This window comes from Botrytis porri, assembly GCF_014898465.1.
Source record: "Botrytis porri strain MUCL 3234 chromosome Unknown BPOR_016, whole genome shotgun sequence".
NCBI lineage: Eukaryota > Fungi > Ascomycota > Leotiomycetes > Helotiales > Sclerotiniaceae > Botrytis > Botrytis porri.
The window spans coordinates 272,505-296,661 of NW_024066090.1; the positions used below are offsets into that span (position 1 = coordinate 272,505).

The 24,157-nt window shown below is 42.5% G+C and overlaps 7 protein-coding genes across 7 annotated transcripts; 5 read left to right on the top strand and 2 right to left on the bottom strand.

The window, feature by feature from the left end:
• Nucleotides 1-2,333: 2,333 nt before the first annotated feature.
• Nucleotides 2,334-4,365, top strand: EAF01_010301 (uncharacterized protein; the record flags this gene model as incomplete). Its single annotated transcript, XM_038918558.1, has 4 exons — nucleotides 2,334-2,538; nucleotides 2,591-2,716; nucleotides 2,822-2,911; nucleotides 3,047-4,365. 4 exons carry the CDS (start codon nucleotides 2,334-2,336, stop codon nucleotides 4,363-4,365), a joined length of 1,740 nt encoding a protein of 579 aa, XP_038765783.1.
• A 2,914-nt stretch (nucleotides 4,366-7,279) lies between these two features.
• Nucleotides 7,280-7,639, bottom strand: EAF01_010302 (uncharacterized protein; the record flags this gene model as incomplete). Its single annotated transcript, XM_038918559.1, has 2 exons — nucleotides 7,280-7,439; nucleotides 7,509-7,639. The coding sequence occupies 2 exons, from the start codon at nucleotides 7,637-7,639 to the stop codon at nucleotides 7,280-7,282; spliced, it is 291 nt and encodes a 96-aa protein (XP_038765784.1).
• A 780-nt stretch (nucleotides 7,640-8,419) lies between these two features.
• EAF01_010303 (uncharacterized protein) lies at nucleotides 8,420-9,601 on the top strand (the record flags this gene model as incomplete). Its single annotated transcript, XM_038918560.1, has 1 exon — nucleotides 8,420-9,601. One exon carries the CDS (start codon nucleotides 8,420-8,422, stop codon nucleotides 9,599-9,601), a length of 1,182 nt encoding a protein of 393 aa, XP_038765785.1.
• A 2,445-nt stretch (nucleotides 9,602-12,046) lies between these two features.
• Nucleotides 12,047-13,231, top strand: EAF01_010304 (uncharacterized protein; the record flags this gene model as incomplete). Its single annotated transcript, XM_038918561.1, has 3 exons — nucleotides 12,047-12,127; nucleotides 12,219-12,770; nucleotides 12,869-13,231. The coding sequence occupies 3 exons, from the start codon at nucleotides 12,047-12,049 to the stop codon at nucleotides 13,229-13,231; spliced, it is 996 nt and encodes a 331-aa protein (XP_038765786.1).
• A 1,075-nt stretch (nucleotides 13,232-14,306) lies between these two features.
• EAF01_010305 (uncharacterized protein) lies at nucleotides 14,307-16,316 on the top strand. The gene is made up of 3 exons (XM_038918562.1): nucleotides 14,307-14,756; nucleotides 14,895-15,479; nucleotides 15,544-16,316. Exons 1-3 carry the CDS (start codon nucleotides 14,675-14,677, stop codon nucleotides 16,020-16,022), a joined length of 1,146 nt encoding a protein of 381 aa, XP_038765787.1. The 5' UTR covers nucleotides 14,307-14,674; the 3' UTR covers nucleotides 16,023-16,316.
• A 3,697-nt stretch (nucleotides 16,317-20,013) lies between these two features.
• EAF01_010306 (uncharacterized protein) lies at nucleotides 20,014-22,112 on the top strand (the record flags this gene model as incomplete). The annotated part of the gene is made up of 7 exons (XM_038918563.1): nucleotides 20,014-20,180; nucleotides 20,261-20,336; nucleotides 20,386-20,483; nucleotides 20,548-20,929; nucleotides 21,066-21,748; nucleotides 21,801-21,875; nucleotides 22,094-22,112. The coding sequence occupies 7 exons, from the start codon at nucleotides 20,014-20,016 to the stop codon at nucleotides 22,110-22,112; spliced, it is 1,500 nt and encodes a 499-aa protein (XP_038765788.1).
• A 920-nt stretch (nucleotides 22,113-23,032) lies between these two features.
• Nucleotides 23,033-24,117, bottom strand: EAF01_010307 (uncharacterized protein; the record flags this gene model as incomplete). Its single annotated transcript, XM_038918564.1, has 2 exons — nucleotides 23,033-23,608; nucleotides 23,710-24,117. The coding sequence occupies 2 exons, from the start codon at nucleotides 24,115-24,117 to the stop codon at nucleotides 23,033-23,035; spliced, it is 984 nt and encodes a 327-aa protein (XP_038765789.1).
• Nucleotides 24,118-24,157: the final 40 nt, after the last annotated feature.

Sequence of the window (24,157 nt, forward strand, 5' to 3'; positions counted from 1 at the left end):
TACAGAGTGGGGGGGAGGGAGGGTTGGGGTTTACTTTTCATAGAACCTTCGGCAAGGAGGATGAGTTGGTCGTAGCAGTGGCTCCACCATCAGGAAGTAAACTTCCGATTAATTGCGGATACACGATCATTGCTTGTTTACTCCGTAAGCTGGAGGCCCCTCAGTCATGTGGCTCAGTAGTTTCTGAGGATATCTAGTCTTGCCCTATCAAAAATCGAACTCTTAGCTTTATCACCGCTTATTCGCAAGACAATACGAGGGCGTGTTTTCGATGAATGCCGGGTCCGTGCACTTACAAGAAAATAAACAAGAAAAAGATCTTATTCTTACTTGATAATTGAATAATAAATCAACTGTTCAATATAATCTATTAATTCTGCTTTGAGTATATTGAGATGCTTATAAAATATTATAATACCTATATAGTATAGAGTGTTTTTAGTAGAGAATATATCACAATAATAGTTTATATAAGGTGAGTTTTCTAGATGTTTTCGCTGACAAAAAAGCGACATTCATTCGTTCTTTAAATTCTTGAAAAATTACAAATTAATTATCACAAACTAATCGAACTACTAAACACAATCGACCCAATATTCCTGCACGATATATATTGCCGGCCATTTTCTTTACCTTAAAAAGGTTCTCGACATTTGCTTCTCTTTGAAAGTTCCGGCCCGGCTCTTTAACTACAACCTGTGCAATATCAGTCAGTAGGTACAATCTTGATTAGGAAGATAGGAAGTCCTGGTATGTCTTGGTATATCTCGGTCAACTACCGGTCCTGGGGTTTTCCTCGACAATACTACAACACTACACTACAATACACTATTCGCGGCGTGGTATCAAAATTTTGATATTGAAAAGCGTCGTCAGCTCTATCAAGTCCCCTAATCATAATCCATGCCAGAAAAGGGTGCACAGACGGTCCCCAAAAACTTTTGCTTGCCTTTTCCAACTGGCTTGCGATTTTCTGGGGATATTTGAGTGGTACGTGGACTGAATTTGTGCTGTGTCCGGAGATCATCATATAGTTTTACATTTTTCTCAGAGTTTAATGCATTTTAGGAAGTGATCAATACAGATGAGGCTCAAGCAAACGGGAACTAATGAAATCTGAAATCTACGTTCATAAAAGCTTAATCCTAAAGCTTAAGGCGTCGTCTTGTAGATTCGGTAAGGTACCCGAAGGATTTTATATGCAACAGCGCGATTACGACGTACATAGAAAAGGAAACTCTGAGTGGGCATATTGAGTATGAAATTTTACCAACCCAACAGACCGTGCCTAATAGTCATTAGTACACTCACTCATCATTCTTGAACCAATTTACTAAAAAGTTGCTTTTATTATCTATTTTAACAACGGTTATGAAATATGGAACCCAGGCCAAGGGGGGGCGAAAGCCTGAGGAGAATTACCAGGAGGCTCTCTCCAACTGTGTGATTTTTTAGCACATATCTATAATGTGTGTACCTGCAGCCACTAGTAAGCCATAGTTGCATCGTGTAAGTTATCGATTGTGACTGACATGTGAGGACTTACCGATGAGGAAAAGGTGGCTTGATCACCCTGTGAATCCTTGCGCCTTATAACCACAATGTGAGAAATAATTCTCCGAGTTGTTGTGCTCACTACTTCAAGCAACGAACTTTCTATCAGGCCCCGAAAGACCGAGATGAATGCAGATCATCGAATACGCTCAGATGTAGTAATCATTCCAGCCAAAAGGATTGACGAATGTTAATTGTTTCAACAGAAGATGATCTTTGAATATTGCTCCACGGTTTTCGGCACGAACTGCTGTCTTCCCCTGGAGTAATCTATTAATGTACTTTTGATGGCGCTAGCATAGTTCCGCGTTGTGAGGCACTGTCCATTTCTTCAACCCTTCCATATTTCAGATGGTTCTTGAGGTTCTCACCATGCATTTGGCTTACCACATTCTTACGCCAAGAGATGTCATTGGCAGCAAAAGCAAAGAGTCTATAGATATACTGCACATAGATGGGGTTGAGAGAGTACGTATACCTCCCATCCAATGCAACCCAGCACAGCGACAAAACATTCAAGGCTACCCGAGCCATCACAGGACAATATCGGACTTCACTATGTTGCCGTCAAGGTCTTGAACCTAAGCTCAGAGGTGGACACGAAGCTGACAGGACGGTCCAATTTCAAGAGCTTCAATTTTCTATAAATTTAAGATGTTTCGCCATGGAATTCTTCTCGTCACTCCTTATCTCATCTCATCCTCACCACAGTTTCTTCTTTACAACTCCTTCTTTGGAGAACACAATCTTTTCAGTCGCTTTTTGTTTAATTCACAATCATGAAGTATTTTACAGTCTTTACTGCCCTCACTGTATTCTTTGCACAGGCATCCGCATCAGCTATTCCAGCCGTTCGTTCACCACTCACTCCTCGCCAAAATACCACTGCCTCTTGTGCAAACTCAGCTACTTCCAGATCTTGCTGGGGAGAGTATTCCATTGATACCAACTGGTATGATGTTACTCCTACCGGAGTCACCAGAGGTATGCGATATCAAATTCTGATTCACTAGTCTATCACTAACTTGCTATATAGAATACTGGCTTTCAGTTGAGAACTCTACCATCAAACCTGATGGTTATACTCGCTCAGCCATGACCTTCAATGGAACTGTTCCAGGACCTGCAATTATAGCAGACTGGGGTGACAATCTTATAATTCGTACGTCTCCAGTTGCCCAGGAAACTTCTTTATCCTCACAACTTGCGGCCCTTGAATATCATTCTTTCTAAGCTTTGATTGTCCCTACTAACTACCTGATAACAGACGTCACCAACAATCTTGAATACAACGGTACATCTATTCATTGGCATGGAATTCGTCAACTAGGAAGTCTCGAATACGATGGTGTACCCGGTATGTCTTCAAAAGATCGTGATCATGCGATCACAAGATATTTTCCTTTCTCTCCCTTCCTACCCCACGTCCCCTCCCACTGCACCCATGAATTCTTCCCATATTCTATTGAAAAATGATTAATATTAATACCAGGTGTAACTCAATGTCCCATCGCTCCTGGAGATACCTTGACCTACAAGTTCCAGGTTACTCAATATGGAACCACTTGGTATCACTCTCACTTCTCTCTTCAATACGGTGACGGACTCTTCGGACCCTTGATCATTAACGGCCCTGCTACGGCGGACTATGATGAAGATGCTGGTGTAATTTTCCTCCAAGATTGGGCACATGAATCTGTTTTCGAAATTTGGGACTCCGCTAGAATTGGCGCTCCTCCAGCACTCGAAAACACTTTAATGAACGGAACTAACACCTTCGATTGTTCAGCTTCTACTGACCCTAATTGCGTTGGTGGTGGCAAGAAATTCGAGTTGACGTTCGTCGAAGGTACCAAATATAGATTGAGATTGATCAATGTCGGAATTGACAGTCACTTCGAATTTGCTATTGATGGACACACGCTTACTGTTATTGCCACCGATCTTGTTCCAATTGTTCCCTACACTACCGAAACCCTTCTCATTGGTATTGGTCAAAGATACGATGTTATTGTTGAAGCCAATGCGGCAGCAGGCAACTACTGGATTAGAGGAAACTGGGGAAACGCCTGCTCAGCCAACAATGAAGCCGCAAATGCTACAGGTATTCTCCGATACGATAGTTCCAGCACCGCAGATCCTACCTCTGTTGGCACCACGCCACGCGGCACTTGCGAGGATGAGCCAGTTGCCAGTCTTGTTCCACACTTAGCATTGAACGTTGGCGACTACTCTCTCGTCGACGAACAGGTGTCTTTTGCATTCACCAACTACTTCACATGGACCATAAATTCAAGTAGTTTACTCCTCGATTGGAGCTCCCCAACAACTCTTAAGATTTTCAACAACGAAACTATCTTCCCAACTGACTACAATGTTGTCCCTCTCGAGCAGACCAACAATGAAGAGTGGGTCGTCTATGTCATCGAAGATCTTACTGGGTTCGGCATTTGGCATCCCATCCATCTCCACGGTCACGATTTCTTCATCGTAGCTCAAGAAGCCGATGTGTTCAATGCCGATAAGTCGCCAGCCAAGTTCAACCTCGTCAATCCTCCACGTCGTGACGTTGCAGCACTTCCAGGAAACGGTTATCTTGCCATTGCATTCAAGCTTGACAACCCTGGTTCCTGGCTCCTTCATTGCCATATTGCATGGCACGCATCTGAGGGATTCGCGATGCAATTTGTGGAGTCTCAAAGCTCGATTGCGGTCGGGATGACCGATACTGCTATTTTTGAGAATACTTGTGCAAACTGGAATGCTTATACTCCTACTCAGTTGTTCGCTGAGGATGATTCTGGAATTTGAGGGATTTTCATCGCCCTGTGTAATTGCGAATCATTAATCGGATTAATCGTTCGTTCATGAGGATGTCTTTAACACATCTTTCAACCTTCTCTCTCGCTTATTACAACACACCACTCAATACAGTACTATCACGGATGTCACGAAAAACGCAGAGTACCTTCTTTTACACCACTGCACATAATTTTTATTATTTATTTTCAATTGTTTATTCATTCGTTCATTCACCTCATTTCATTCTCACACTTGTGAACATTTCTCCTTCACCCCTTCCGAGTTATTTCGCGAGCGAGCAGTACATATTGAGTATCTGCGTAGTCACTCGTTTAAATTGGATTTCTGGATGATGGTCAGAAAAGAAGCATAGGAATACAGAACTTGCTTGCTGACTCGATTCGATTGCCTTTATTTCCTTGATTTGGATGTCTTTGAACGGATGCGGAAGATGGTTACTCTACTCACTTTGTGTATAGTATATAGTATATGGATATGTATTGCTTGGTGGACTTGTATGGCTTTTGTGTTCGGTGATTATGATTGTGATATGATAGATGAGTTGATGACAATGTAGTACGCAATTGACTGAGTAAATCGCACTTTAAAGTCATGCCTTTGTTAAGTACGCTGCAAGTCATTCTTGAAGTACAAAATTTGAATTGAATAATAAACTATCTGTCATGTTTGAATCTCTATAACATGGAAAAACATACAGGCGAGGCTGTATCTCAAACATCTCATCCTGTCTTTCTTGGGGTTCAGGATGAATATTTCTAATGCATAACTCAGTAAATAATAGTACATGATCGCGATGAGAGGTTCAAATACAGGGTGCGGGTCTTTGTTGTGCGATGTACGAAAGATGCATACAGCCTATGAATACCTATGAATGCATAGTGTCCGATACTCTCAAGGGTTTAAAATTGCATTTATCTCCATCGTCTTTTGAATCCCTCCAATCTTGTGAATCTTCCCCAACCTCTAAGTATACAAAGCCCTACGGATATTTGCCACGCACTCAATCAATAGGCCCCTCAAATCCCAAAATCCCTCAAAATCGCAATCTCCCATACCTTCCACCGCTCTCAATGTCCCCAGCCAACCGCCTGGAAATCACCAGATATCACATCACCCGACAACCCGACAAGTATCCACAAACCACCAAACCACGCTGCAAGTGTGAATGTAACAGTGACATAGCGGCAAAGGTGGAAAACGTGGAAATGACGGAGAAACACCAGAGTGGAGAAAAGAGTAAGGTTACTGCGCAGAAAGGATCCGCATCTAGGGCTATCCATTTATTTCCTAATGTTCCTTGAAGAATGTCATTCGCCCCGCTAAGGTTCATGGATCTCGGCAGCCGCCCGTAAGCTTTCTCGGCTAAATTATACCCTGGAGATGATCTCACGATAGATAGGTAGGATTCTTCAAAGTTTGGATAGTGCTAATACGAGGAATCCGATATGATACGATGTGAAGGATTTGTTAGCCCCGGATTCCGGAGTCCGGAATGTATGTATGTGTGAATGAATGAATGAATGAATGAATGAATGAGAGCGTGCAAGGATTGATTGATGGCTTAATGATGTTTTATGGTTAAATTTAGTTTTGATGACACAACTGTATCGAGATTCTCGGAATGGATTTAGGGCGCGAAAAAGATGCGGTTTCCGAGTTTTGTTTCCAGCTGTGATGGTGTAATGTATTGCTAACTATGTTTGGTTTGTTGAAATCGAGATGATGGAAGATAGGGGTTGCTCAAAGGAGAGTTATGAAGTTCATAAGTGATTGAACCCCTTGTTTCCTTAGAATCTTTGGCTTTATTTTTCGAAGCCGTCTCAGCTTTCGTGTGGATGGCAAAATTAGCTGTGATAACGAGATCTACTCGTGCTCCTCGCTTTTCTTTCTTCTTGATGTTAGCACGTTCTTGTGGCTTTACCTCAAGCTACTTTTATAGGATCTTGTATATTGCGTTCCGATCTATTCTTTACTTACTGAGCAGCTTTTCCAATTACAATCCGCCATTCTCTCTGTTCATTTAGTTTCCTTGCAGCAGCGTCCTAGCTCCCAACGTTAAATCAGCAACTGTTTTCCTCTTTACATCTTTCTGGGCCATTTTGCTCTCCGATCTCTACAGAAATTTGCCTTTTGTCCCTTCGAATTCTCTTCTCACTCACTTCGAGCATCTCCTCTGGCCTTACTAGCGCTTTTGTATTTAGTTGATACACCTTTTGCTTGACTGTATGCTGCTTTGCGAAAGATGGTCATTTCTTCATGCCTACACAAGCTTAGCATGATAAGCTTTCATGAAAGCTTGTCGAGCCTGTTCTACAGCCTTTGATCTCAATCTCTTCGCTGAGGCTTTGCCTTGATTCTATCCGTAAATGGCTAGCAACATGTAGACAAACGATCTGAATGGTCTAATTGTGGTCGGGAATTCAGATCCCTCTTTGGGTTTAAGTTACATTCGGAAAATGAGAGACTCGAGTGCTGAGTTGCAGTGCGGTCTTTTGGACATTCTGGATTGAATAATCTACCGTCGTCCCCACCCCACTGAGGCTCTGTCCAAATCAAACCACACAAAATTTCCATGCTACTTTGATTGGGGTAAAGCTCGCAGAACTTGCTTTGAATTCCCAATATACCTAAGCAGCTCCAGATTAATTGTGTCCCCGTGGTTTTCAAGACAACTCTTCTGAGAAACATAGCCTATGACCTTTTTTTTTCTTTATATACCCTTATCTCGTAGTGAGTACTACTGTGAGCTGCATAGTGAAAACATCAATCGGGAAGAGGTTCATCAATATATGTTACTTTCACTGCGACCTGCGCTTTCATTGAAGTCTAACCCTAATTCAAATGCTATGGAGTATATGCGCCGTATGCCTAGGATATGAACAATAGACTTGGACAGCTACCTTCAAACCAGTGTGAACTCTTCCGCCATCACTCTAAGCTTTCCGGAGTAACCATTTCCAGTTTTCTGCTGTATGATCCGTTCAATGTCCACGAACGCTCTAACAAGAACTCTCCACTTCCTGAGTTCTTTCTCCTTCCTCAACACAATTTGATCCTTACACCTAGCTAGATAGTAAATGACACCTTTTTCATAGTACCTTCAGTAGTCATGGCTATAAGTCCATTCTTACAAACAGTGATCTTCAACATCTCCCCCAAAGGTGTTTTTGAATTCGCCAAGTTCATTCTGTCGCAGAATTGTCCCAAGAACCAGGGCCTCATCGTCGTTGAAGTTAAACAGAGAAGCGTACCTAGTCTCCATGGCGTATCCTCCAACGTATGTAGATGATTATCCGGATATAGGGATAGAAACATTGTGAGAACGAAAGATAAAGTTTCATGCTTAATCTTAAGACAAAAAAGTTTTTCCAACGTTGTTTGTCAAGTTAACTTCAGTTATGTAGATCCATCTAATTAGATCCAACTAGATCTAATTAGATGCAGATTTTCAGATCTTACTTTAGGACTAGATCAAACATCCCACCCCCAAGCGTACCTATTAATAAATCTGTCACTCCGCACGTCATAATTCTCCATTGAAGGAAGTACATGAACCTACCTACTGGAACTATTTTTATTGTGAATCATATTTAATTCAGTTCTCCCGCAGATCATATTCCTCTTTCGACGAAAGCAAACAATCTAAATCAATAATCTATGTTGTGAATCATACCTAGACTTGTGGTGATACCTGTCTAGACCCCTCTATTCTGATATACCTAAGTCCCACGTCAACGTAAAAGGAAGGTGGAGATCTAAGCGAGCACTTTCCGTCGGAATTAGCAGATACTACACTTCTAGGTCAATACAACTCGATCAGTCAGTTTCCCATTATCTTCCAGATATATAAACTCGACAATCCGTTTCACAATTCCACTCCCATACCATTACAGTTACTAAATCAACCAATCTTCTTTTTCCTTCCAAAAATACAGATTTGGTAACCTATATCAGAATTCCATCACAGCATCCCCATTCTTCGACTCCGACGAACTTTTCATCTCAGGTTTCGAGGAAGGCAACGTCGATATATCTAAACAAGATGGCTTCGACATCTCTCGACACAAATGATGCTGCTGACTCCCCAATATTCCAACCCGCTGATGCCGAAATTCTCGAAAGAGCGGGCCACCTGAAACCAGCGCATGGAAGAAGACGTGAAGTGTCATCGCACCTAATTTCTGAGGAGTATATTTCAAGCTCGAGCGGCTTCGAAGATTCGCAGATAGTTCCAGATCTGCTTGTGTCTCTGGAGACGCTGATATATATCGGGTGGGGACAACAAAAAGCTGGAGAGATTTGGAGAAGATGGCGAGAAGTCAAAGACGCTGAGACAGAAGATGGGCGAGAGGCTATTTTTGAGATAGAGTTTTTAGACTTTGTACTTGAAAGATACGTTCCGGAAGTCGACATTTCAAATGACAGGGAGACTTCTATTGAGCAGATGGAGCTCTGGGGATTGGCAGCTGAGCTGATCAACTGCATAATGGCAAGTGAATTTGAAGATGTTAGGATGACAGAAACGGTCCAATACTGGGTTCGCGACACGATGAGTATTCGATACTTGGGTCTTGAGGGGCTACAAAAGAATAGTGCCAGAAGAGACGAGAAGAGGAGAAATGGCACCGATGATGGTGGGTCTGAAATACGAGCTGCGGTTGCAATAGCGCCTTTATCAACCGTACCGGGACATACGATACTCTTCAAGGCCATCTCAAGCACCCGAGTTGGGTATTTGCCGGATGGAAGTATGGATATCGAATCTCTCACAAGCTTACCCCCAACGGATTTCAGAGGAAGGGTCTTTGCTCCACTCTACTTCACTCCGAGCCTCCCTGTCGCAAAAGTATATCGCGATTATGCCCGGAACCGAACATCATCCACAGTCTTGATGATACAGATGAAGGTACCGAATTCCTTCATAGAGGCTCTTCCCCCACACATTTGTTCATTCGGAGATCTGTGGAAGCAGGTTGTGTATACCTGTAGAGGAGGTAACAACTTACGAGGTACCATGGCTAGGATACACAGTCATGCACTAATCATCGCTCCCATTGCAAAGGGAGACAATAACGCCATTGCTCGTCTTAGAGATTGGCGAGAGATTACACTGAACAACGTCGTGCATGTAGATGGAGAACAAGCCATCCAGTACGTGTTCCAGACAGAATCTGTTTTTCGAGAGCTAGAAGAGGTGTGCGAGTTGAGCGTGATCAAGGTTTAGGTTATGCTGTTAGGGCTATTTAGTTACTATGACGGTGCTTAGGGGCCTTGGCTTGTTGCTTCAATACCCACGATGGTTCATATATTCAGTGGTTTAGTAGTTTCGATGGGCTAGATATTAGACAATAGATATTGGATGGTTTCACCATTTTTACAGTGCTACGGATTCCAACACTATCTAGTACACATTACCTGTTGGGCAGACTTCGTAAAATGGTGCCTATGACGAGGGAGTGATTTTAGATTAAAAAGGAATAGATTTAAAATTATGAATGTTATCTTTTGGATATTGGATTGTTTAACCCACCAGTGGGTGTACGGACTGACGGGACACTATTACAAAAAAGGACTTGTGGATATACCTCTTGGTATATCAACTCGCATGTATATTTTAGGAATAGTCACGATTGTTGATTTGAGATGAGACAATTAAACCATAAATTCTGATATCAAATAATAGAAGAATGAATGAATTTGTTATAAATTTGGAAAGTTGGGAAGTCTCTTTGTAGGAGAAACAACAGGCCGGAATTGACCACTGGCGAAACCTAATTGTTCTAATTCAATTCAGAGAATTAAAAGCTTAAATAGTATGATAACTGGATAACTGAATACAAATGGAAGGATCTATTTAATATTATTAAATCTCATAATCTTATTTATTGTAGATTTATTGTAAATTTTTTACAAGGTGATCGATCAATCCTGGCCTCTTTTTTCTCCCACCTGGGGAGCTTAAGATGTGCAACAAACCAGGAAAATATACGATCACGTGATATTGTCAAACGAGACTACTCATTGGCTGACGAAATCGGAGTATCATCGGGAAAAGAGAACATTGGAATGCAAGATTTACCGTTCTGCAACAAAACCACCAGAAATCATGTGTACTCAGGTACTTCCAACGACTTGCTGCCTCCAACTTAGAGAGTGAGGCAAGCTGGAGAGCAACAGGGAAGCGAAAAATGTCTACCAAAAATGCAAAGGAAGAAGTGCATGAACTCGGATCTCTCTGAGGGGGACGAACCCCACCTCTTTGAGCACTTTCGAGACAACACCACAAGAAATTCCCATCAGCGAAACTCGGGTTCCGCAACTCGTCTCATATTGGCGGCAAGCAGAAATCTATATCTCAAAAATGATGATTAAATGATGAGTATACGAGATGGCAAAAAGCTCGGTGCAAAACCTACGATTGGTGGCGTGAATGCGAATCAGGAGATGATGGGCATATTGCGTATGTAAGTAGAAGGCTTATTATACGATACAGTTGAGACAGTGAGGCTCAGCAGGATGGGCATCAATAGGTATAGCGAGAACGTGGAATGCGCAGCCATAATAAATACGCGTACATATGCAAGTCGATATTCGGTCTCAGATGAAGCCGATAGATACGTATGTCGCCGTTTGTAATTGTATGGTAGGTATATATGGATATTTCACTCGGTGTATCTGTCTAGATGATCGCATTCTTCTACTATGTATGAGGACATCAAGATAGGAACACCGGTGGAAGGCAAAAAGAAGCATGATATACTCACTTCTATATACGATCTTGGTTGGCTCGATTGACCTGTTTGACCCATTGACCCATTGACACATCACTTATTATTACTCTGTTCATGTATACCTACAGACCAGACATACATAGTACATACATACGTAGCACAGCCTTCCAACGTTCGCTTTAAACAATGAAAGCGACATCCCCTCATCCCATCTCTGAAGCCGACTGCGGCAATGGTACGGGACTACATAATAAAGAAAAAGATAGCAATCACTTCTCTTGATAGTCATTATTTAAGTCCGCCATCGATGAATAGAAGTTGTTGTTTGGATTTCCAATAATACGACTACCGATATCTTACTCCACTCATAAATCAATCTCATACAGTCACACCTAATGTCACACTTTGTTTTTGAATGATTTCACACACACACACACACTCTCTCTCTCTCTCTCTCTCTCTCACAACATCCATTCAATACTGGAGGAAAAGAACCTCATTTCCATTCACCTCACATCCATTTTCCAATATAATATACTTATTACTAACCTACAGAAGGTTACCTGAGATTATAATCGGAAGAAGAATTCTTTTCTCCTTCAAATCAAATTTTCTTGGAGATCAAAATAAAGATTTGATTTTAATTTCGCTTTCCCCGGCTTTTTCTTCTTTTACATAGAACTCACAAGGCCATACCATACATACATAATATTTCCACCTAACGTCATTCGATTTTTCGACCCCGGGTCTTTTTAACCTTTCTCTTAACTACAACAACAACAACAAAAACAAATCCACTCCTTCTTCCTTCCTTCCTTCCTTCCTTCCTTCCGATAACCACACACCGTCTATCGAATTTCTCTCTTATCATTTTGATCGCAAACATTTGAATTTATAGTATTGATAATTGATATTTTGCATCAATTGATTCAAGCAATATGTCGTACACTCAACAGTATCAAGGTATGGGTGGAAATCCATATCAAAATTCCGGTGCTGCTGAAGCCGGTTATGGAGGTGTAAGCAAATTTCAATTTCATACTCATCCTCTCTTCATTTTCATCATCACCTCCATGCGCAAAATTAATATATATACTAATGTCATGATAGAACAATGCAGGCCAGCCAGGGCTTTCCCACGAAATGTCCAACTACTCCCAAGGATCCAACTATTCCTCCGGCACACCCGGCGCCATTCCACCTCCAAGTAACAACGTCCTTACCCAACAAGCTTTCCTCGATCGCGTTGACTTTGCCAAATCCGAGATTCGTTCTCTCTCTTCTAACATCTCCCAAATTGCCACTCTTCACCAACGCGCCCTTTCTTCCCCCGATTCTTCCTCCACCGCCTCCCTCGAAAATCTGGTAACACAAACCCAGCTCAAAAATACTCAAATTCGTGATCAAATCAAGTATTTGGAAGGTGATGCGATCAAGACTCAAGATGGTACCAAGAATATCAAGAGTACGCAAGCTAAGAAGCTGAAGACGGAATTCGAAAATCAATTGCAGCAGTATAGGGAAGAGGAGTTGAATTACAGAAACGAATATAGACGTCAAATTGGTAGACAGTATCGTATTGTTAATCCCGAAGCTACGGAGGCAGAGGTCGAGGAAGCTAGTCAGATGGATTGGGGTTCGGAAGGTGTTTTTCAAACTGCTGTATGTTTTATCCCACTTCGATTCTGGGTTCCCCTGCCATTTTACACTCCCAGAATATGAATTTATACATCTAAAAACTATACTAACGAGTTATTCAGCTCAAGTCCAATCGATCAGGACAAGCATCTTCAGTGCTCGGAGCTGTCCGCGCTCGTCACAACGAACTCCAACGTATTGAAGCTACTCTCACTGATCTCGCAGCTATGTTCGCCGATATGGCCCAAATAGTCGAAGCTCAAGATCCAGTTGTCGAACATACCGAACAAAACGCCATCAAAACCGCCGAAGATGTCGATAAAGCAAATGTTCAAATTGACAAGGCGAATGAACACGCCCGTCGTAGAAACAGACTCAAGTGGTGGTGCTTGTTGGTTACGCTCATCATTATCCTGGCCATTGCGTTGGGAGTAGGTCTGGGTGTTGGGCTAGCGGTCAAGGGGTCCAAGACTGCTACTAGCTAGAGGCCTGTATGAACGCGGGAGCAGTTGAAATTTTCAAATGGTCTTGACCTCGCGCATCTTTCGGGGCACGAGGTATGATGGAGGGGTGGGGGGTTTGAAAGCGATTAAATAGATTCAACGAATGATGCGGTTCCACAGGACCACGAAGGGGATGGGACGGAATCTTGTATGTTGTATATTTGCTTGGGGCATCATTTTTCGTAATTTCTTTTTTCTCTCTATTTGCGCGCGTTTCTTTTCTACTCTTTCTACGAATGAATTGGGGTCTTTAATGCACAATGGGATGGACGACTCACATATCATGTTATGCAAAAAGCTTGGGGTTTTTTACATAGGTATTTTAATATTATGACGACGGGATGGTTTGGGGCTTGGGGAGGGACTATGACCATGGCATAGTTTGGGGAGAACGATAGGAAGAACGAGAGAAAGAACGGGATATGAGAGAAGTTGGAGAGATGGTTGGGGATGAGTTCTTAATAAAGCATGGTTGTGCTTTCGGTGGTTAGGAGTGGTGTTTATGAAAGAGGGAGGAAGGAAGCCAATGTAATGAAATGCAAGAATAAACGAATGTCCTTTAGTAATTAACCAATTATACATGTGTGCTTGCTTGTTTGGAGTGGTCTAAATTCTACCAAATTTTAGGGGTGAACGGACGGTCATGAGCTTGCAGATCTATCTGTAGCTTGACATCAAGTCACCTCAGCTTTGATACGGATACCTCATGCTACTTCTCGAAATCTGAGCCTAGATCCAATCGAATAGGTATGTTATCAAGCATATATCCAACGAAACCCTGCTCTCCATCTCTATGTAGCTATTTGGCCAGTTTCATCTATTCACCAATTCCTAGAATTCTTCCCATATTTACTGTATTATCGTATACCAATTGACTACAAGACACCGCACCCACCTCATGTTCATGCACTTTCCACTGACACCACTGACACCACTAACACCATATAAAACCCGCTGCACGAGCCCACAAAACTCCCACCCTAAACCCTTACCGATAATTTCGTCAGCCTTGCACGATCAAGCTAGATTGGCCAATCATATCACATCGGCATATCTTCGGACTACTTCAAGGACAGCTTTCAACTGCCAATTCTAGGCCTGAGCACATCTTCACAGCACTGAACTCAATATCTCCAAATTTCGAGACTTCTTTTGTTTTCTTGAATGTCAAGTGTGAAGTTTTCGATGGATTGTGTTGGTTCTTGAGGGTTTGCTCACTTCTTATTCTTAGCCTCATTTTCGTGCTTGTTCCTTGTTCTTTAAGGAGACCTTTTTTTATTGGGGTTCAATCGAATTCAGAGGATCGAGAGGATTGCACATGTGAATATTACAAAGGAGGGAGAGATTGATTTGGAGAATTGTATGCGCAAAGGAAAATAAGGGAATCCACATCGAGCGGGACGTGTCAAACGAACTTCTGGTAAAATGAATGGATTCTCAGATCATGGGTTAGATGAGGGGTCGTTTGGGGAGAAAGGGGGGATTGTGAAGGCTTTTGATGCTTTTCGTATGTTTTATCCTCTTGCTGGTGTTCCTTTTTGCTTGCGACCATATATTGGGCTGCAATTGCATTTAATTGCCTGTTCATTTTGAAGCATACGATCACTTTGGAAGATCACTAGCTAACTCGACTCCCACTCAAAAGCCAAAGCGAAACCACAATACGTAACACAAACTTCTGGGGGCGGCAAATGGACCGTCGCCATGATGCTCGTGTCCTTCGCTCTCCTCGTCTCCGAATTCATGCGTTGGTGGACTGGCCACGAAACCCACACCTTCGTGGTTGAGAAGGGTGTTGGTCATTCCCTACAGATAAACATGGATATGGTCATCAAAATGAAATGTTCGGAGATCCATCTTAACGTCCAAGATGCGGCTGGTGATCGCATATTAGCTGGTATAATGCTCAAAGAGGATGCGACAAATTGGAAACAATGGGTGGATGCCAAGGGTATACATCAATTGGGTAAAGATGCACATGGAAGAGTGATTACCGGAGAGGAATATCATGAGGAGGGATTTGGGGAGGAACATGTTCATGATATTGTGGTACTAGGAGGAAAGAAGAGGCCGAAGTTTGCGAAGACCCCGAGACTTAAGGGTGGTCCTAAGGGGGGTGATAGTTGTAGGGTTTTTGGAAGTTTGGAGGTTAATAAGGTACAGGGTGACTTTCACATCACTGCCAGGGGTCATGGATATCCGGAGATGGGAAAACATTTGGATCATAGTGGTTTGTATTCCTTTTATTATTTTTTCGCTTGTGAATGTTTTGAATAACTGCTGACGTAATGTAGCATTCAATTTCTCACACATAATCAACGAGTTATCATTCGGTCCTTTCTACCCCTCCCTTCTCAACCCCCTCGACCGCACCATCGCCGGCACACCCAACCATTTCCACAAATACCAATACTTCCTCTCCGTAGTCCCAACTCTCTACTCCCTCTCGCCATCAACATTTTCTCCCTCGTCATCTCCCACCCTTCTACGCACAAATCAATACGCTGTTACATCACAAGAACATATTGTAGGCGAACGCAGCATACCGGGTATATTCTTCAAATATGATATTGAACCGCTTCTTTTGACAGTAGAGGAAAGTAGAGATGGATTCTTGAGATTTGTGGTTAAGGTTGTCAATGTTGTGAGTGGTGTGTTGGTTGCGGGCCATTGGGGATTCACGATTACAGAGTGGGGATTGAGGGTTTGGGGACGAAGGAGTGGGAGAGGTGCGAAGGGTATGTTGGATAGTGGAAAGTACAATGAGGATTAAATAGTTGTTGCGAAGGTTGGAAGAGATTTTGTCACATGCTTGTGGATTGAAATACAAGGGAAGGCATGGGAATACAGGTAGAGCTCGAGGCGGAAAAAGCGAAATGGGAAGAGAGGAAGCAGTTCGGAAAGAAGTAGAAGAGAGTACAAGGAATTTAGGTATTTATATATTCTCACACACCAGGAGTTTAGGCAGGGAAATGGGAATGGGAAATGGACATATCAAATCTGAATCTGAATGCAAAAAGACTCAAAATATCGGTAATTTCGTATCATGGAGAAGGTGAATGATCAATTATTGTTTTCATTTTACACGGTCTTGTTACAGATGCATTGCTTTTTTTGTAGCACCGCTTCTTATTTCTTGCATTCTGAGTGGAACTTGTGGTTGATTGTAGAGGGTGCTGTTAATATGTTACCTACCTACCTGGTGGGTAGTGGGTAGTGAGTGTAGTTACTTGACAGTTTTCGTTTATCTAGTATGGCTATTTATTTCCATCTTCATTTTCATTCTAAACTCCTTGAGCTTGAATGGATCTAGATTTACCTAGGTACTGGATTGTCGGTTGTTGTTGTTTTCTTGGGAGGGGGGAATGGAGGGAAAGGGGGGGAGAGGGAGAGGGAGAGGGAGAGGGAGAATGGTGGGGGTGGTGGGGTGTGGGGTGTGTTATGTCCATGTGTAGTATAGATGGAATGAAATAATATGAAATGGGTATTATTAGGGTATTGTATTCTTGTGATGGAGTTTGGTTGGGTTGGGCTCTGGGGGAGTGGTGAGAAGGAGGATGGATGAAAGGGGAGAAGGGAGGCGGGCAGGGAGGGAGGAAATGGGGGAAGAATATGGTGAACGGAAGCTTAGAAGTTGGATATATATTTGGAGAGTGATATGTGTATGTGAGCGAGGGAGTAGGACTGGGTATGTTTTGTAATTTTGATAATTGGAGACTTGAAGAAGATAGTATCTTGATTCTTGGGTTTACGGCAGATGCCAGGTGATTGGATGCGAGGGTGGGATTGGAGATGCGAAGGCTTCTGGGTTTGAGTAGTTCTTTGAATATGAGTTCTGCGCTGTGAGTGTATTGTCTGGTGGTATTTTGCTACTCTTCTGCCTCTCGAGTTCTTGCATGGAAACAAGTTGGTATCCTACTCGTTCCAGCCGGTTACAGAAGTCTTTCAAATAACATTTTTTGATTCTCAGCATGTATTTATGTTCTTCTTTGACTTTGCAGTTTTCTTCATACCTCGGATGTGCTTCATGGCACATGAGATTATATGCCTCGAGCAATTTCGATCAATTCCCTTCAAACTCACTCATTCAAACTACAACTTGTGATTTCGATTAGAATTGCGGCCTAATACATGTTCTAATGGAGCAAAAGGAAGATCAAGGATAGCCATGATTGGAGCATGAAGGACGAGGAAATGAAAGACATGATCTAGTTTCGTGTTATCAATAGTTTCAAATTTCTTGTTTCAAATTCGGCCCTTTTGATGAATCAATGGCTGATGAGAGCGTTTATATTTCTCGGCAAGGCAGTGAGATATCCATGAGGTGAGTTGTGTTTTTTCTTGGCTGTAAGATTCCAGTACTTCATAAGATCTGGGGAGAAGCTGGGGAAAAGCTGGGGAATGCTCTACCAATTAAAACAATGTCTATTGTTAGGTTTCTGGGATGTCCGATGGGGTAACGAGTTACTCCATTTGGTCAATAAGATGACCTCGGGGATCGTGGAGTAGATTGGTATCAATTCTCTTTCTGGCTTCCGTTGCTGAATAGGTAGGTGGCATTTGAGCCGAGCACTGTAGAAGTCAGGTTAGAGAATGACTTTGAGCTTCACTTCCTTGTCTCCAATTAGTTGAAGTGTCTGTTCGGTCATGGATCTCGGATTCACATATCAGAAATGGAGATGTGAAGCATCAATGCCGAAGATAGATTGATAGGTTTCCTAGAGCTGTGTATCAGACGACAGATGGGACAGGGGCCAAATATTACCGAGTCGTGTTTAATGGGCATGAAATACAGATGAAACATTTAAAGTTATACTTGAATAGTATTGAATTATAAATGAAAGTTATGAAGTGAAGATATTTTGACAGGAGAGAGTTCGAAGCCAATGACAGAACTATTCAGCGAGGATCGTGTCGAGCTGCCACGTCTTCAAATAGTATATGGCACATTGCATCCTATCGATCTTTTGATTGAAAAGCAGCATGGAAAGTGTTAGATGACTGGTGATGATTCTTCTGGGAGATCTTCTTTGTATGTAATTCGGTCCGAAGTTTGGATGTCAAAAAGAACACAGAACACTAGACCGGCCAAGGTGGTACTAGGTGGCTGATTCCCCACCGCGGTTAAAGTCCTTGATCATTTCCCCAGACTTGGCTCTTTTTCTTGAAGAAATCAGCCTCTCAACCCATTTTGTTGTGTAAATCATACACAAATCATCAACCTGACAATAAGCTTGTAACTTCGCACAATTTCAAAGATCTGCCAAGTCATGAAAACACGAATCATATGTAAGGTTGTTTATATTGTACAGCAGCGGGTTGGAAATGCTTCCACGGCATAAATTCTCCGTCACGGGCTTCGACGTCGCCGTCACTGTACACCATTTTACGATACCGACACCAATGTTAATGCCACATCACACCTCTTCAACATTTCAACTAGAAATAAGCCTGGGCACATTTTGATCTCGCACAGAATTTCACAGCATATGTCCTATGCAAGATCTTGCATACTCAGTGTGTGTGGCATTCTACCGTCCCCACGGATGTCAAATGATGTGACATCTATCACCGACAGCAGGGGCCCGGGGCACACGATATCGAAACGAGCTACTAGAATATCGTATTCTTATTGGAATCAATGTGAAAACACAAGGTTTCTGTAAAGCAGGTACCAGACGAGGAGATATCACGAGGTGTTACTAGAGCATTGTAGGTACAACGACAGACTATGAATGACTTTCCAACACTCGAATCTTTCCCTGTGCCCCTTTGGCTACCCCGAGGAGGCGAGACCCGCCCATCATTAAGAAAGAATCGTATCACTCAAATCTTGGAACATACCGACCATTCGGTAATCAACTTCGGAAGATATTCATCTTATATTGGGCCTTAAAATATTTTGTGATAGATATTAGGTGGCTATTGAAAATTCCCCTATCATCCCGCCAAATATCCGAGACAATCTGACGAGTTCAAAATACAAAATCAAGTGATAGTTGTTAGCTCTTTACACTGAGGTTGTACAGACCGGATAGTTGCAGCGGGACGCGTTTTTACCTGCCAAGACTCGAAAAGTGTCAAATCATGAATGAACATCTACTGCCAAGAGTAGGATCGGTGCATACATACTTGGGTAGCTTTAGGGATTTGACATGTTTCCGTTCAGAGGTTTGAGCCACCCGAAAACTTCATTTATTTTGTTGATATTTGGACAATTTCACCGATAAAACATCCTTGCTGCAATGGAGAGAGACTACTTTCCGACTTCACTTCGACCAACAGAGTTGGAGCTTGATATCGACGGGAGTTGTTTATCGGCCCCTTTTTGAGATCACATTGAACAATTTAATATCTAATAAACCTAAGCACCAATGGAGATGATGCCAAGTGCATTATTCTATCCTTTAGACAATACGACAAGAGGTGGAATGACTTTCATCATTCACCACACAACTCATACATTTCGCTAAGATTAATACTGTATCTCAATACCTACCTTCTGTCACTGGCTCGGTTAATTTCACAGAGACTAGTATTGTCTTGCTTCTGATTGTACTTTTTAGTGGCAGTGTCTTTAAATACTCCTCATACTTCCAACTCTACATGGACTTTTCAATCCAGACCTTTCCAACAACTCTGTGTCTGTGAAACTTCCTTTCGATTCAATCATTTACAACTTCATTACCATCTTGATCTTTGCAGCTGGTCTCACGCTCTTTAAATCAACCCATTACATTCACCCTCCCAGTCAAACATTCAGCATGCAAACAAATACCTTGCTTCAGTTGGCTTTATGCCTTCTCACACTCAACATCAATCCTGTGTTGGCATTCTGGCGTCTACCATGTCAGAATCCAATTGTAGTCCAGAGATCTGATCCAGTTGTCTCTCCAGGAAGTGTCTCTGGTCATGTTCATACCATCATGGGGTAAGTTCAGTGCAACTCAACTTCTCTTCTTTCTTACAAATTTTATCTTGCTACATGATACTGACCCTCTTGACTTACAGTGGTAATGGCTTTGGTTTCTCTATGAATTATGCTTCTACCCAAGCATCAGCTTGCACTTCCTGTACTGTCACGAAGGCAAGTTTTCACAAAATATGGTGCAGATCTTCAACTGACCGAAGTACAGGATCTTTCCAATTACTGGACTCCAACTTTGTATTACAGAGCTCAAAATGGCAGTTTCATCTCTGTCGGCCAAAATGGTGGTGTTACAGTTTACTACTTGTATGCCTATCCTTCGATCCTCTTCTTTTCCTCTGTTGAATTATTGCTAATTCTGAATTCCTAGACAGCGAAGCGATCCATTAGATCCCGAGTATTCCAAAGGCTTATTGGCCTTCCCTGAAGGCTTCCGTATGGTTGCAGGAAATCCATTCCTTCGATCGTACAATGCAAGCTCTCTAGAGCAACAGGCCGTCACATATGTCTGTCTCGGTACTGATAAGCCTCAGACAAACGGATTCCCAAATTACCCATGTCCATACGGACTACGAACACAAGTCTTTTTCCCATCATGCTGGGATGGGAAGAATTTGGATTCTCCGGATCATAAATCTCATATGGCCTATCCTAGTCTTTCAGATAGTGGACATTGTCCTTCCACTCATCCAAAACGTTTAGTCTCTATTTTCTACGAGATTCTCTGGAATACTCCTGATTTTTCTGATAAAGTAAGTGCGTCAATTTTCTTGTTTTATATCAACATGCGAATGTGGACTTTTATTCCGCAATTAATACAACACAAATGAAGAATTTGATGTCTTTCTTTTACATATAAAACTTCGATGTTAACAATAAACTCTCTAGTGGTATGTCAATTCGCAACCATTCGTCTGGTCTATGGGAGACCCAACTGGCTATGGCTTTCACGGTGACTTTATCAATGGTTGGGATGTACCAACTTTACAAAGAGCCGTCAATGAATGCACCGATGAAAGTGGAGTCATAGAAAAATGCCCCGTCTTCAAACTCACTACCAACGAGGTAGCAAACGGTTGTCGAGTTCCTCCATCAGTTCACGAGCAAATTTCGGGTGTTTTGCCAAAGCTTCCCGGTTGCAATGAAGTCCAAAGCGGTCCTAGAAATGCCAGTCCACAAAGTGGATGTGGTGCTACTACCACGATTGGTACACCAATGTGGCCTTATACTGATGTTACGAAATCAAAGAGTTTCGCATATATGGGATGTGGTTTTGATACACCAGGTCAACCTCGAACTCTACAAGGGGATTCGCTTCAAGATAATACAGGCATGACGATTGAGAAGTGTATTGATTACTGCAACAGCAAAGGCTTTAGCATCGCCGGTTTGGAATATTCTACCCAATGCTTCTGCGATAATAAGATGCTTGCGGGTAGAGATCCAGTGCAAGGTCTTATAGGAGGCTGTACGATGCCTTGCTCTGGCAATGATAAACAAATTTGCGGAGATGCTGGTTTACTTTCACTTTACAAGAAGTGTCCAAATTCCAAGAATTGCGCCAATATCCAGTAAGTTTACGTATATACTTCACAAAAGCCTTTTACTAATCAGATAATTTAGGTACCCATTCAACATTGGACCCAAGAAGCGCAAGTCTGAAGAAAGACGCGAGAGACGTCAAAAACGCGATAGCGAGTATGTCTGCCCTTCAAAGAGTGTGCTGGCTTCTTCTTCTCATACCTCTGTGTCCCCTTATGCTTCTGGTTCTTCTATTTCTTCTTCCTTTTCCTCTGCCTCGTCTTCTGCATTCCCATCTACGAACTCACCGGCGTCTTTAACATCGCCAAGTTCAACACCAGCAATATCAAATTCAGGAAATATAATACTATCATCCCTGACTAACAAATCTCAAGCCTCAACCAAAGCATCTAGTGCATCGAGAACGGATCCCATAGGAACCTCTATTAAACCTCCCATCGAATCAACCTCGAAATCTTGCGACAAGGAAACTAAACCTTCATCTTTTTTTCATGCTTCCGGAATCAAATTCACCACTGTCATTACCACAACCACTACTTTCACAACCGTGACCGCAACAGCTTAGTCTTTCGATTTCTTCACTCGCAGATAGCCGTCTTTGCTCCAGGAGGAGATTTCTACAACTCAAAACCGGATTCAATCTCTCTCTGAGTTGCGTCGAAACTTCCTTCTTTACTTACTCATTCATTTCTGTCTCTTTTTTTCCTTTATTTGCTGGCGTAGATACGTTCCCTAGAAGGAAGAATCTACTGTAGTGGAAACACGACGTGGTGATATGAGTATCTCTGCAGAGGAGGATCGAGTTAGGATTTACTTTCTGGGTTTGCGGTTGTGCGTTTAGATATGGTTTTGGGTTAATTCCTTTGAAAACTTGCTTTAGGAATGAAGTTTTGAGTACTGATTTTTATTTCAAGTTAAAAGATAGTGAGTGATGAAGTATTTACCATATGGAGGGAAGAATGCTAGGTGTATTCTCATTGTATGGGAAGTCTTGCAAGAATCCTGTGCTGTGATGTGCTATATTTCTCGAACAAAGTATACAAGTTTTTATAAAAGTAATGAAAAGAGGTTGTGATCCAACATGAGATAGAAAGTATTAGTAGGGAACGAAGTTCAAACCACTTTGGATTTTCAGAAGCCCAATCAGTAGGAAGCACACTTATCATCAAAGAGCAACTGTTCAGCGCAAAGCTTGTGATCATTGAATTTTTCTTTTTGAACCTTTCTGAATACATTTGTATCTACGCACACTATGCTCACGGAGCCCCCTCCTTATAAACACAAATCATAGCATCGCCAACAACCACACCAATCTACAAACTCTTTTCTGCCTCCTCCAACTCCCCAATAACTCCCCTCCACTTCTCCCACTCTGCATCACCCCCAGGAATGCCCCCCATGAGCGGTAACCTCGTTCCATCCTTCTCTCCCATCCCCAATATCCTAGATACACATTCCTTAATACCCACCGTCCCATACTTCACCACAATCTCCTCCACACCACTCAACTTCCACTGCAACAATCCTCTCTCCTTCTTCTCTTCCGGCGTAACACTATCCTTAACACTCAATTCATATAGTCTCACCACACTCTTGGGAAAGAATCCTGCACTGCCATCAATAGTTCCCTTACAACCAATACTCATCACCGGCAACAATTGCTGACCCAATCCCGTAAAAGTATGGAAATGCGAATGGTCGATGTGAGGAGAAAGTGCGATTTGGGCATGGTATGAAATATCTCCGTGGGAGAGTTTGCAACCGACGATATTGGGGTGTGCAGCGAGTGTGGTAAAGGTTTGAGGAGTAACGCGCACAGAGTTCGAGACGCCGGGGTAATGGTATATCATTACTGGGATGGGACTTTGGTCTGCGACTGCTTTGAACCACTATTTTGCGCGAATGGTCAAATTAGCAATTGTTCACCTTGGTATAATTTCATCCGCAATGAACTTTCCGCATTCTCAAAATTGCGTCAGGAAAAACTCACCTCAATAATCCCCTCCTGAGTACTCGCCCCCGAGAAATACCCCGGTACGAGCACCAACCCCCATCCACTCCCCGCCCTCTTTGCCTCACCCAATTGTTCCACCACCTCCTGAATGTTTTGACTCGCCGTCCCGGCAACAATACCCACATCTCCAAATCCCTCTTTATCCAACGCATCTCTGCATCCTTTCAACACCGTATATCTCTCTGCATTCGAAAGATGTACTGCTTCCCCCGTACTACCCAGAACGACTAATCCCTTGATACCCGAACGAGCAAGATGGAGGGAATGCGCGGCTTGGGTTTCGGTATCGAGGGGTGAGGCGATTGAGGAGTAGGAGGGAGAAGAGCGGGGGAGAAAGAATGTAGGAACGGGGACGTAGACGCCGGGGGGTGGAGGTTGTGACATTTTGGAATGGGGTATTTGAATTGTGGGATTGAGAGCAGGA